Source organism: Rhynchophorus ferrugineus, unplaced genomic scaffold, assembly GCF_030347505.1.
Source record: "Rhynchophorus ferrugineus isolate W39M unplaced genomic scaffold, kcgeb_rfMv2 rfM1, whole genome shotgun sequence".
NCBI lineage: Eukaryota > Metazoa > Arthropoda > Insecta > Coleoptera > Curculionidae > Rhynchophorus > Rhynchophorus ferrugineus.
Window position 1 is genome coordinate 20,973,608 of NW_027472580.1, and position 14,001 is coordinate 20,987,608.

Below are 14,001 nucleotides of genomic sequence, written 5' to 3' on the forward strand. Positions count from 1 at the left end.
TTGGTAGTTTGCTTATAAATAACAATATATTGTATATTAATATAGCAGCATTTTGGAACGACATTTTTCAAGAAAATAGTGAATGATAAATAGTAAAATAGTTTTGACTATTTTAATGGCAATAATGGTACTATGTATGTATGTATGTATGTATGTATAATAATTCGATTACTCTCTCGATTTTTGTTAAAAAATATTTCAGTTCAATAATAAATAAAGCATTTATATCACTTCATTCAGATCATTTTTAATTATGTAATGGATTAGTTTTTTTTCTATGATTAGGTATATGTTTAATTTTTGCAGAGTATTTATGGTTATTGTCCATCTTTTTTTTTGTTTTGTTCTATTGTAAAAGTTCAATTGTATTGTATGTTAAAAGTAAAATTGTATAAGTTCTATTGTATATTTATTACATTATATTATTTAAAAATAACAATTAACACATTAAAATACAATAAAACATTTGTGGGGTATTATTCCATAATTTTTCCAAAGAAAAATTCCATTTCTTTTTACAGATCCACAGTGTCTGAATGTTTCATATATAAAAGTAATTCTACTTCGTTTAAAATTAAATTATAAACTGCATGTTATGTATTATTATTATAATAGTATTCAGTAATTATTTTTTTCCTTTTCTTTTTTAAAGTTAGTTCGAGAAGGAATTTATACATCTCCGTTGGAAAACATAATCACATATAAAATTAACTGCCCCAAGCAATTATCTCCGTCCTTTCCTTTCTCACAATTTTTACAGGAAAGTATTCTTAATAAAAATAAAGTATTATTTCGTATGACATCATGAAATGAAGTAAACAGTCGAACCATGTCTTTGACTGAAAATAGTAATTACTATTTTGTTGCTTCCTTCTGAAACTCACGATAAGCTGTACTGATGTAAAGGATATATAGGAGATTTATGTGTAGCGATTTCAATGAGAGGCTGTTTTTTCATAAAGAGCATTTTATTATCGCTATATTTTAGAGCCTCCACTTTATCAGTTAGATTTTATCCGGACGGGGTCTACTGCTTAATATGAACTACAAATCATGGTTCTCGACATTAAACTTATCAACTGGCGGGTGGCCAATTTAGAGACCACCCCAGAAAACATCCGGACTTACCCAGCCTGGTTACTTGCATAACTGGGATGGTTTCCCTTTCGGTTTCTCACTATTGTCTACAAACAATCACAAACATAAATTTACAACCATGGTGGGATTCGAACATGCGACTATAACAGCAATAGGAAAACCATCCTGTCACTTTGACCACTGTATGTGCTTTGACTGTCAAACAATAAGCAACCAGTAATTATCGGAGGGGTACCTAAGCAATTTACGCGAATCCAAACAGGTTGAACATGATGCTCTAGAAATATATTCACATTAACATATAAAAGAAAAAATAAAATAAATTCGGCTAATGAAGGAAAAATGAAGACAACTGACTAATTTGCTCACTCAAGCTCGTTCTGATATATTGCAACCCAAGCCATGATTCCTAAAAAAATATATATTAAGCGTTACTAAAACATTAACTTTTGTAACTCATCAACAAGTTAAAAACAAATTTGGCTGGTTAATTTTTCAAATCTTAGTGTATTTTGTTACTCATAGATCATTACAGAAGTCAGACAACGTTCGGATGTATGTAAAATACAAGTTTAAATAATTAAAATTCTCATTTGCAACAAGAATATCAAAAAACCGTAAAATAAAAATGAACATGTTAATTTTTAACCCAAAAGTGTCCACCATAGTCCACCCAAAACAATATGCTATAACAAAACTAATTACAGTTAATAATCAGCAAAAGTGCTAAAAGATGAAAGAAAATAAATAAAGAACCAAACTGTTCATATATACAAAAAAAGGAATATAAGGATTACCTACAAATAATTTCGACAATTACCTTTACTTATTTACAATACTAAATATTAAAAAATACACCAAAAAAACTAACAATCATTCCAAATTACCAAAGAGTAAAATAAGTAAATTGATATCCTTCATGTACTCCGTATATTGAATATTTCACGAATTTTATATCTCACTAGTAGGCTGTCATGGTTCACGTAAACAATCGATGTTCCGAGATAAACAGAACGTGTTGACGTTCGAAATGATGTTACTGATGTATATGTAACGCCAACCTAGACGGAACGGCACGGATAGCACTACAAAAACAGACACAGAACAAGCTCCAGATCGCAATAGATAAGTGCTCGCATGCTCTACCTTAAAGCAATTAATTCTAGATACAGTTGTGTGAGTCGATATCGTCCTCGTTAACCTGTCCCACTGTGGAATCTCCGCGCTGACTTTAAATTAGTCAAATTTCCAAGATAATTGTTGAATAAGCTCTAATAAATTGAATGTAACCTAGTAAGTATTAAGTGCCTTAAAAATATTATAGAGTGTATTTATTTCATTGAACGAATACTTTTTTCGACCGAGTGTACTTTACAAAAAAAATTCAGCTAAATTGTGGTTTCATGAACTTAAAACTGATAATGAAAACATGGAATATAAGTAAGGTATTGGACGTCATATAAGTGTTCTTATGATTGCACTGATGGCCAATAATGCATCTTCCTGTAATTCTCGTTGAACATCTTCATTAATCAGTCACATCTTCATTTCAGTATATAAAAAACCGCATGCACATTATTAAAAAAAATTAAATACATGGGCATCAAGTAACTAGAGAAAAAAAAACAATGCATCTTACTAATTTGAATATCATTGCTTTTAGAATTGTGGTAAAAATTTGGCAAACATTTAAAAAAACATAAAATTGAATGATATTGAAATAGAAAATCGTTAATTACATTTTCAAATACCTACTGAGGTATTTTTATAATAAATAAATAAATACTTGCAAAACATAAACCAGAGTATAATAAAAATGTACAATATAAATATTTAACTGAAAATACAGCATAACTGTATCAAACCTAAACGAAAACTTCTGGTAAGTTTACAGTTACATTTTGTAAATCGTCTTTCCTTTGGGAATTCAGTGGAGAGGTCGTTATACAGCCAATCGGACAAAACAGCAACTGGTGGGTGATATTTTAGGACAGACTTGAATTCTACGTACCCTTCATGACATTAACAGTTTAACGGGCTCGACATGTCTCCGTTATTTCAGTTATCAGCTGATCACAACATTCTGTCTACATCGTTTTTTTTTGTTGCGATAAATTGTGAATTTAAAATAAAGGAGAAAAGTGACACCTACAAAATTATTATACAAATCAAAACATTATTATACATCAATTCTAGCACTGAAATATCACTCAGATGCTAAATAATGTATCTCATAAACCCATAAGTTGCTCAATATTCTTCATAAACGTTTCTTTTTCGGTATTATATGAAATACAACTATATTATACTATGTCTAGTGAAATGAATGCCCTGTTTGAGTAGGAAAAAGCCAGGATTGTACACGATATATTTTGTCAAGAAAATCGCAAATTAATGATTCATTTCCTTCGAAAATTTCCCATTCTAGTTTCGCTAAAGGCGAAGCCAACTCGATTCTCGAAAGCTTCCCGTCCCCACTTATGTTTACGTCAACAGTCGCCGCCACGACCTACTATGCGGTTTCCGCCCAGAGTCCGCTGCGCATTCTGTTCCCGATTCGCCTTTAAACGGCCGAATCGAACGATTAAATTAATTCCGGGAGACGCGCGTAGGCGCCTCACGCCCCCGGACTAGTCCGGTCGACGCTGAGGAGCCCAGAATCGGGCGTCTAAACTTCCCCCCACAGGTGGTTATAACAGCGACAAGGACAACATCTGACAACGTTGCGTTTCGTACGGTCTCAGACGCCTCATGAAAACCGTGGCAATTTTGTGTACTATGCGCTGTTGCCGAGATTTGTAGAAGTTACGAATTTTGGCATCAATTAATTTTTATTACATCAGTTTAATTTAAATTAAAATATTATTCATTTAATACAATGACACTATACCAAAAGCAATTATTAAGATATTAGGGTAATACCTTTCAACTAATTTTTATTCTTTGTTTTTTTATTAAATATATTTATAACCCCATATTTCTGCTCAGGTAAAATATTTCTAGTAATATCAGATATTTACTATCTCATTTATTACACTTAGACATGGAACGGAACCAATAAAATGCTTTCCGAACTAGGCCTAGTGAAATTTCTGGGGATGACTAAGCGCGCGCTGCAAATCGGTACGGACGCATGACAACGTCGCACTCGATCAAGTCTTCTGTACGATCAGTTAGTCGTCGCATTTTAGTTCGCGAGCAACTAACATGGCGGCACCGAAAGCTACGGCCAAGTTCTTCACGCACGGTACGAGTGACCAATACGAACAAGTTTTGAAACTATACCCACAGGCTCTGAGACTAAAAGCAGATAATAAGGCAAAGAAACCGGAGGAATTAATTAAGTTGGATAACTGGTAAGTAATACGATAAATAACTACGACAATTGACAACAGTGTGTCAATGAACTCATCTAATCGAACATTTTGTCGGCTGTTTGTCTTTATTTAGAGGGTATTTAGTATTATATTTGCTTTAAACTATATTTTTCAATAAGAGTAGATTAGTCGTGGCATAACGGCATCATGGCTGTTCTCCTGTGGCTATAGACCATTTTGCCGTCAAAAAATACCCCTCACTACAAGAAAAACAATTTAAAAGATTTGCTATGTATATGTTTATAAAATGCAATTGTAAAACGTACCGAATCTCTTATAAAAACGCTAAAAACGGAGTGTTTTAACAAAGACATAGCTCGGTTTCAAAATGGTTCCCGTCCGAACAAAGCTTACGAATACGTGTCCCGTTTTTCACTATGATTTTTACCTGTTAAATGACCAGAATTTTTCGGAAATGCATCGGAACAAATAACGTACGCATGTATCCGTATTGTTTACTTTCATATAAATCCCGCCCGCCGCCTTTTGCTATTTGAATTTTGATTGATCTTTACCGACGACCGGTCGACAATAGTGGGGAGAGATATTATCAGCGATGTGCACATGTTTTTCAAGGATGAGCTGGATGTATTTTTTTTATTTGCAAATTTTCTGTAGTTCATTATAGTATTTAATCAGTAAGTCGGTGGTGTTGTTCAATGAATCTGCTTAAAGCAATTGCATCTCGATTTAGCTAAATTAAAATAACGTTTTACTTAAAGTAAAATGGGAAATCACATGCATTTTCTTGTTATTATTTTTGAGGTTTGTTTTTCTGTATGCACATATTGATATAATCATTACAGGAATATTATTCCAAACGTATATATTTTTATTTTTTGTTAACGTTAACATCTGTTTGATAAATTCTGAACAATATAGTTCTTGATTCACATTATTCTTAATTTTTATTTTCTAAATAATTTTTAGTTCCACGATAAAATCTAAACCAATTGCATATAATATGGGTGATACTAATTCGATGTGTTATTAATATATTTCATTTGAATTGAATTAAGGACACCGCAATAAAATTTAAGAAATATATTCTTCTATTGAGTTAGAAACCTCTTTATATTTTTCATTTTTATCGTATTAGTTTCTTTATATTATTACTTTATAATATTGACTACAAACGTTAAAACTTACCCCTAGTCATAATTCATTAACCATTATGATTCATATTTTTATAATTCAATATGAAATGTCTTCGGTGGTCAAAATAATCTTAGTCCTTCGAAGAGGCCAGATTTTGCTTGAATGCGTAACAGACCTATTTCAGTAATGAAACGTGCTCTGCTCTCGCGCTGTAGGTCAAGGTCGAACAAAACAAAAGATTCGGAGGTAAATTCTATTAATAAGCGGCGCATTCATTTGTACACAAACATTCCCAAACGATCGCAACGCACTGCTTGTTTACCGTATGTTTCGAGCCATTTGTATACAACTATAAGGGATTACCATAGACGGATACTTGGTCAATGTGCTTTACATTGTGACAATTTAATTAAAAGCGTAAGGTATTTCCTTTTTTATCAACTCCATATTTATATGTGCATAGTGAAATAATACTCAGTCATTAACATTGCTTCTGCTTTAAATATTTAGGAATTATAGTTCATGATATTACAATTGTTGTAATTAATTTTTATGTCGTATATATAATGGGTAAATAAAATAAATATATTAATATTTCTAGGTATCAAAATGAACTTCCTAAAAAAATTAAATCGCGAGGGAAAGACGCGCACATGATTCATGAGGAACTAGTGCAAACAATGAAATGGAAGCAGATCAGAGGAAAGTTTTATCCCCAATTGAGTTACTTAGTGAAAGTCAACACTCCTAGGATGGTGATGCAAGAAACCAAAAAGGCGTTCAGAAAATTACCTAATCTGGAACAGGCCATCACAGCCTTAAGTAACTTGAAAGGAGTAGGAACCACAATGGCTAGTGGTAAGTTTAATTCATTCTAGTTTTGAAATTTACCAAGGGAGGACGTATTGTTGTTGGGACGGTAAAAATGGGTCCAATGTTTGGCTACCGGCCTTCAGTCGTCGCAGAAAAATACCGCGACAACGTTAAACAAGGCAACGATTGCACACCCATGCGTCGCTGACCAAGCAAGGTGTTCGAAACTCGTTGCCATTTGCGTAAGAATAAACGCGTGGCTGCGCAGCCTCGAGTTCGGATTTCTAGAGACAGCAACTGATTCATATTTTAATACCATATGTAACTGATCATTGATATTGAAATTATATAATGGTGACTGAAGAAAACCAAAAAAATATATACCTGTCATATTTAAAGATAACTCTTTGTTACCGCAGATTATTAACTATAGTTATTAAACAATAACAATGGTGTCTTTTATATACTAGCATAATACTGACTTTAGTGTGATGCAATAACTTTAGAAGTTAAGTTTAATTTAATTGACTGGACACACTTTAAATAAAATAATGCAATTATATAATGCCCTTATCATTCATGGATTATATTTTATTTTAAATTTTTAGCACTACTTGCTGCAGCTTGTCCAGAATCCGCCCCTTTCATGGCTGACGAATGTCTTATGGCCATCCCAGATATTGAAGGTATAGACTATACCACAAAAGAGTACCTGAAGTTTGCACACCACATTAGCTCTGTGGCGGAACGGTTAAATTTGGACGCGGACCGGCTGGGAAACAACACAAACCGCTGGTCCCCACACAAAGTAGAATTGGCCATATGGACTCACTATGTCGTATCAGAATTAAAACCCGAACTGTTAGATGGTAAAATAGGCGAAATACAGGCACGGCTTAAGAACAGAAGCTAATAGTTTCTAATTTTCAGATATCCAAATCGAAAATGGTACCACAATCCCTCCAAATCTTGCAGCGTTGCACCAAAATGGAGATTCCCTCGACGCAGATGCCACCGTTACTTCAGATGAAAGTAATTCGGCAGGTAGGATCAATCATTACACGCTACAAATTCATTATTCGTTTTTACAATCATAGTGTTGCTAATTTTCAACAATTTGGGCAATATTTATATACAATATCTGAATGTTTTTGTAGGTGGTATGCCACCGTTGAACGGCAAAGCATCTGCGACCACAGCAGTGCCGGCTGCTGCCTTAGATGAAGACACGCGGGACACTACCGCTTCCTTTGCTGATACCGAAAATGGCAGCCCCGCTGTAGTGTCTGCTGAAGATGAGCTCGGAGAAAACTCCGCATCTAGTGTCAGTGAATCTACCAAGGACTCCATGCAGGTACATTTACTCACTGCACTCTTTAAATGTTAATGATAGCATCCCATAATTTCATACAGCTTAAATATATGCACCACCAGTAACACTATTAACAATAATATGTTTGATACATTTATATAATATATATTCCTTCAAGCAATCAATATATTCAAGACAATGTACATTTACAAAAAAATTCATATAATCAAATATCTTTTCAAAATTAGTTTTAGTAGCTTGATCTGAAGAAATATTGCGAGCTCATGTTTTCTTGATTTTATAGGATGAAGATTCAAACAGCATCGGCTATTCGGTCAAAAGGCCGCTCGAAGGTGCCGATGGTCCTCCATCGGTCAAAAAGGCACGAGAGGAGAGCAAGTGACGAAACCGCAGACCGCCCTCCGCTAGACTCCTTTTTAATTCTACTAAGTAAGAGTAAGCTTAGGATTTAACTATTATATGATGTTATATACTACCTAATGTGTATAGAACAGGCGAGACACAGTGTTACCTTTTTAAAATAGACTTTCACACGATTTTTTGTTCTTGTTACACCGCCATTTTTTCAAGGACGTCGTTTTTAAAGTGTTCTTACAAACTGATTTGTAAGTCGATCGAAACGTAAGCAGATCTATCGAGGAATAAATATTGTTGAGAATAGTTTGTATGTTCATTCCTATCTGGATTTTTGTATTTTATTTTTTAACAATAAAGAATATGAAAACAGACCGCACATTTCCTTTCGCCGACTCATCCTTCCTGCAATCTTGCATCTGGAACCAGTTATTTTAAAAGGGTAACATTTCACAACACGCACGTTGTGGACTGGTTTAAAAGCCTTTTATATTCTTAGCACTTAGATCCGGTATTTTCAAAAAACAAACTAGAAAATTTTTAGTCGAAAAGAAGCGCTATTTGAAAATTTATGGGTACATTTTTTACCCACTATAAAAGAATTTTAAACGTATTTTATTTATTTTTGCACCGTTTTGTACAATACATTTTTTACGTACACATAGATGCAAAAGTTTGCATCAATTTCAAAAATAGAGTCGACCATGAAGTTCATATTGGTTCAAAAAGCGTTTCGACACATTTCCGACCAGTTTTCTCATAGTTAAATATTCTCCAGTTAAGAATATCCCAAAAAATGGTTGAAGCGATTATTAAACTAATATTTACTTGTAATCCAAAACTATTTTTAATAATTATTGAAGTTGATGCCTAACTTTCGCCACTATTTGTAGAAACTGTTTGGTTTTCTCCAATAATGTTCGGGAATAATCAAGTCAAATCAGTGTCATTTTGATACATACATAAATAGCAATTCCGCAAAAATAAATGCACCAAAACCACTTCAAACACCCTATTTTGTGATTATTAATGTTAGGTAGTATATCGATGTTTATTGATACGTTTATACATAAGTAGTTAGACATGCTGTGACAATAGTAATGGCGCTATTATTTTTGTGGAATATATTAGACCTTATTTATACAAGTTCATATGAAAACTGTGGTGTTTTCTTTTCAAATGGATTTGTATTTCTTATTGTAATATATAATAAATTTATTACCGATTTTGTGGTCTTATATAGAAATACGTTAATTGCGAAGGGGTCGTCTTTATTTTTGTTTGTAAGAATGCTAAGCTAAATTGTACTCATACGCATTCCATCTTCTCTCATTTACTCTATTGTTTTTAGACAGTGTTTTGTTCCACAATATCAATTAACTGCCTAAGTGGCCTTTTTAAAGGCAATTTTATAGACACGTGTAAATTAACTTTCGTTTATATTGCCTTAATCTTCATCAGTGGATATGGTAATATATAGTATGATATAAGAATGCCTTTAAAAAATGATATTCATTATCTAATGCATTTAATTCAAAATCGATAACCTCTATAAGACATTGTTGCCGGTTTATTTTCCTGTATATTATTAATTCATTTCGATTTCGTACTGCTTCAACATTGTACATGTTGAGTTAGCGATTATTGGTAACTGCAGTATGGTAATAAAGATATATTTTAATATAATGTCACTCATTTTTAATATCCTTTTCGGTTGAATGGGACATAGAATGAGTGTGTAACTGATCATCAAAAGATATATCAATTTGTCGAATGATTTTCGAGGTTTTGTAGCATATTTTCATAAATATAAATAATTCACGAAATCAAAGTTGTTTTATTCAGATGTCCAATAATCATAAGCGTATAAGTACTTAAAATATAAAAAATAATATTTAAACCAGAATATAAGTTATGTTTATTAAAATAGTGTCAACAAATATCTAGTTCAATCCTAAGATTCCTTTATAAATGTACGAAAAAAACAGCTACCTACTATTCTACTTCCATAGCTCCATCTCTAGGACCTCTGTCATCAGTTTTAAGATTTGGATATAATTTGGTGACTAGGCTGTCTCCAAGTCGACCAGAAAATTCTGTTCTATTTTTACCCTAAATAATTCGAAAATGTTAATGCTTATTAATTTACCAATAAATATAATTTTTACTTTTTCTTGTCCAGCAAAAATTTCAAACAATGTTCTTTGTGCACTATATATAGAGTTGCCTCTGCTTTGCTGTCTCCCAAACGTTGTATTTATGTTGGATAATGGTGGAGGCGACATAGGAGAATCTGTGGTAGCTCGAATAACGGAAGCCCTTTGGGAATTTTCATCTTTAGTGGTGGCTCCTATATTATCAAGTTGGTTCAGAGCATCATCCAAATCAACTTTTTCTCCAACCTTATCGTCATCAAAACTAAATTTATGGCACTCTAGTAAACACTGATACACCGATCGATGATTGTCAGAATGCAAGTTGGATTTTAGGAAAGTCTCAAGCTCATTCCACATAGCCTAGAAAACATATTTTCATAGATTTTCATTGATTAAATAATATCCTTAATATCTTACTTTATATTGTTCCTCCCTTTTTTGCCCTTTTAATCTCTGACCAGTATTTTGCGAGTGAAGAGGCTCCATTTTTGTCTCCAATGATATTAAATTATAAATTATTTTCTTACAAATAAATTCCTCTTCTGTTGTAAGTTTTTCCTTGACAATCAATGATGGCAAAGGATCTATGCACTATAAAATATTAACGTTTATAAATTATCTATTATGAAAAATAAGTAAGTAATTTTACCTGTTTTAAATTGAAAATTAAAGTAGAATTAATTGTCAGCGGCCAATATTTTGTTTGGCGGTTCAGTCGTTCTTTTACTCTCTCGGTAGGTTTTTGAATCTCATTTGAACTTTTTGTTTTTATGGGTAACAATGTGTTCTGTTTTATTAACAATCCGAAATCTGGAATTCTATAGTCGGTGACTCGTCCACCACAGCCTTCTGATATTGATGGAGGATCTTCTAAAACCGATCTGGAAATGAAGATTATCTCATATGATGTATTGAAAAATGTATGTTTTATGCATAAATTTATTCTTAAACACGTGTGGAATATGATGACACTGTTTTTCTGAATTCTGATTTTCCAATATTAGAAATCGTTGGAAAGTTACTGTGACGCGCGAGTTTATTAACAGGCTTCAGGTACACATGTGTAGGAAGATATTTAGAGTACCATAAATAATGTAATATCAGTTCTCTATATACTAGGCTAAAATAACAATAACATTTATGGATTTAATTATCTTAAATTATATCTATCCGAATTTCCAGGAGCCATAAAAGCATTGGTTATAATGAGATATATTTAATTTGCCACGAAGTGCACGCTTATGCGCACTACCATTATAAACTACCGTGAAATAATCTAAAATGTATACAAGATCGGGGCAAGAATTATGTACAGATTATACAAAGTTTAAATTATGTTTGAATTTTGAAGACGATTTTCTAACAAGTCTTAAGTCTTATAAAATACTTTGACTTAAGGAACTTAATATAAAGTCTTAATTTTTAATCAAACCTTGACCAAGCTTTTTAAAATAAAACATAAAAAATCCTAGCAAAAAAGAAACTGGGAAATATTGACAAATGTACCTTGCTGTACATAATGTATGTATGAATATTTCACCACCATGTGCTGCCAGCAAATGGCTGGTAATCTTGCCTCCAGCCTTTCTGGGCATTTCCAGCATTACAGATCTTCCACTCAAAAGAAAATTGATCAAACACAAAGACGGCCTTGAGTTTACATCGACTGGAGTTATCCGATGCATTGCGGTACAATTTTGCAACTCATTTCCAGTGACTCCTCTTGGCGTACACCATTTCAATGTAACCTAAAATAAAATATATCTTATCTATGAGAAGACTGATTCAACTTAATTTTTAATGTTTTATCACCGTTTCATATTCAAGGCCATCTTTTGTTGTTCTGATTGCGGCTGAATCCGAAGCATTTCCTTTTAATATTGCAGTGTGCGCCAGCGTAGAATGAAAAATTTCAACATCATAGTTAGCAGAGGAGCTAGCATTTTGTTCTTCTTTCATTGGAATCCCTGTAAAATAATAAATATTGAGGTGATATAGTTATACATGAGTTGGGTAAAAAAAAAATTTTTTTGTGAATTTATTCATATAAATGTCAAATATTAATTAACAATGTATATGCTGTTTTAATTGATCGCCTTTTAGAACTTTTCTGGTAAAACCATAATTCCGTCCTAGAAATTTTCACAAGCCTCTTTTGAAGCCAGCTTTATAGCATTATGAGATATTGCATTAGTTCAAAGCAATAGAATTATACCACCTTTACATTTAAAATGTTCTATGAACTGTTATATTGCATAAGTATTACTAAATATAGGCAACTTTAAAGTCATGTATTAGGAACAATTGAAATTATTATTTCCTCAACTCTATAGATTATACTTGAACCTACCGGTAACTGTAGTGCTTGCTAAGTCATAGTGTTCCAAGATTAAGTATGACAGTTTATTTGGGATTTGTGGAGCTTTTATTGAATGGACCTCTGTAGTTAACAATGAAGATAGCTAAAAAGACATTAATAATGGGTGAAAAAAAAAATCATAAATTAAAAATAATTACCGCTTTAGAGGGATGATTATTTACTGAAGATTCAATATTAATTGGAAAAGTATTAATAATAACTAGATGGCAATGATCTATTGGTAATAATCTAAAACAAAAAAATATTGGTACCTAATCATATTATTTATTATCAATAACTATATTATTAATATTATTAATAACTTACGAGTCATTTCCAGCTACTAGTTTATTTTGTTGATTCAATACAGTTAAGAATATTTCTTCTAATCTTTTCATACTCTCATTGTCTCTAGCTGATGTAATACAAATAACCCTGCATCTAAAAATATAAACATTCATTAAAAACTATGAGATGTTATATATGAAATAAATGAGAGTACAGAGTGATTTAGCATTAACATACCTATTTAAAACCTTGTTGTTATCATTTTTTAATTTTTCTATTTGGTATTCTGTGGGTTCACACATTCCTTCAATAGCGGCTCGTAAACCATGTAATACAGTGTAATCTGGTGATGGTGTTGAAGACCGATGTGAAGGTGGTGAAGGAGGTACACCAATAAGAGCGCACCCATTTAAAATCTGTCAATATATGCAACATATATTAAAAATATAAATATTATCTCTATACTTACATGAGTTAGAGATTGCTGACTTGTGTTCCATCCATTTAATATATGAGCTACAGTATCACTTGCAAAAAATCGAATCTACAACATATAAATAATATTAAATCTAACATAGAAAAACAATGTCGTAATTACCAGTTTTCCAGTTGGAAATAGGTCCCAGACAATCCTACAGTATTCAATCGCACTTTCTATGCTTGAAGTCCATAAACTCTTTGATATTGGAGCCATAGGTATATAAGTTGGTGTCCGGCCTTTTAAAAATTCAAATTCTATAACATTTTCGCAAGATATCCCAAAATATGGAGTATGATCTAATACAAACACAGTTTTATGATTGGCAGGATACATTTTATTATTTGGTAAAGTAAAGGGCATATTTGATATTATTTTATACAAAACAAAAAAGATGATTCTGGAGCTCAAAATTCTTAAATATATTACATTTCACCTAAACTGCTAAAATTAATGTGTAAACATATACATATAACATAAACAATATATCACCCCTTTTTATATGCTTTATAATTTAGGTTAACATTGCGCTGGCGCCATCTTAAGTTAATTGGTGAATTTGAAATATAGTTATATATATATATGTGTATGGTTATTTTCTATAGAATATTCATAAACATTTTCTATACTGTTTATTGAGTTTTATA

The 14,001-nt window shown here is 32.2% G+C and overlaps 2 protein-coding genes across 3 annotated transcripts; one reads left to right on the forward strand and one right to left on the reverse strand.

Moving 5' to 3' along the window:
- The first annotated feature begins 4,249 nt into the window (after positions 1 to 4,249).
- Positions 4,250 to 8,447, forward strand: Amun (protein amun). Of its 2 annotated transcripts, none has more exons than XM_076418953.1 (6): positions 4,250 to 4,454; positions 6,175 to 6,431; positions 6,995 to 7,255; positions 7,317 to 7,430; positions 7,544 to 7,740; positions 8,003 to 8,447. In XM_076418953.1, the coding sequence occupies exons 1-6, from the start codon at positions 4,306 to 4,308 to the stop codon at positions 8,099 to 8,101; spliced, it is 1,077 nt and encodes a 358-aa protein (XP_076275068.1). In that variant the 5' UTR covers positions 4,250 to 4,305; the 3' UTR covers positions 8,102 to 8,447. The 2 variants fall into 2 exon arrangements, with proteins under 2 accessions (XP_076275068.1, XP_076275070.1); XM_076418955.1 differs by lacking the exon at positions 4,250 to 4,454 and adding an exon at positions 5,870 to 5,990.
- Positions 8,448 to 9,967: 1,520 nt separating this feature from the next.
- On the reverse strand, positions 9,968 to 13,897 carry asun (integrator complex subunit 13 asun). Its single transcript, XM_076418936.1, has 12 exons — positions 13,475 to 13,897; positions 13,346 to 13,420; positions 13,114 to 13,292; positions 12,916 to 13,029; positions 12,747 to 12,837; positions 12,580 to 12,691; positions 12,042 to 12,196; positions 11,736 to 11,977; positions 10,879 to 11,110; positions 10,647 to 10,820; positions 10,242 to 10,589; positions 9,968 to 10,185 (listed from the first exon to the last, which is right to left on the reverse strand). The coding sequence occupies exons 1-12, from the start codon at positions 13,715 to 13,717 to the stop codon at positions 10,069 to 10,071; spliced, it is 2,082 nt and encodes a 693-aa protein (XP_076275051.1). The 5' UTR covers positions 13,718 to 13,897; the 3' UTR covers positions 9,968 to 10,068.
- Between the last annotated feature and the right edge of the window lie 104 nt (positions 13,898 to 14,001).

Bases quoted from the DNA above. Each gene is read 5' to 3' on its own strand.
- Amun (XM_076418953.1), top strand. From the start codon at position 4,306: ATGGCGGCACCGAAAGCTACGGCCAAGTTCTTCACGCACGGTACGAGT. The intron at 4,455-6,174 runs GTAAGTAATACG...TAATATTTCTAG, and splicing joins TTAATTAAGTTGGATAACTG to GTATCAAAATGAACTTCCTA. The intron at 7,256-7,316 runs GTAAAATAGGCG...TCTAATTTTCAG, and splicing joins AAAACCCGAACTGTTAGATG to ATATCCAAATCGAAAATGGT.
- asun (XM_076418936.1), bottom strand. From the start codon at position 13,717: ATGCCCTTTACTTTACCAAATAATAAAATGTATCCTGCCAATCATAAA. The intron at 13,030-13,113 runs GTATGTTAATGC...TTATATTTTTAG, and splicing joins AACAACAAGGTTTTAAATAG to ATGCAGGGTTATTTGTATTA. The intron at 10,821-10,878 runs GTAAAATTACTT...AATATTTTATAG, and splicing joins TAATTTTCAATTTAAAACAG to TGCATAGATCCTTTGCCATC.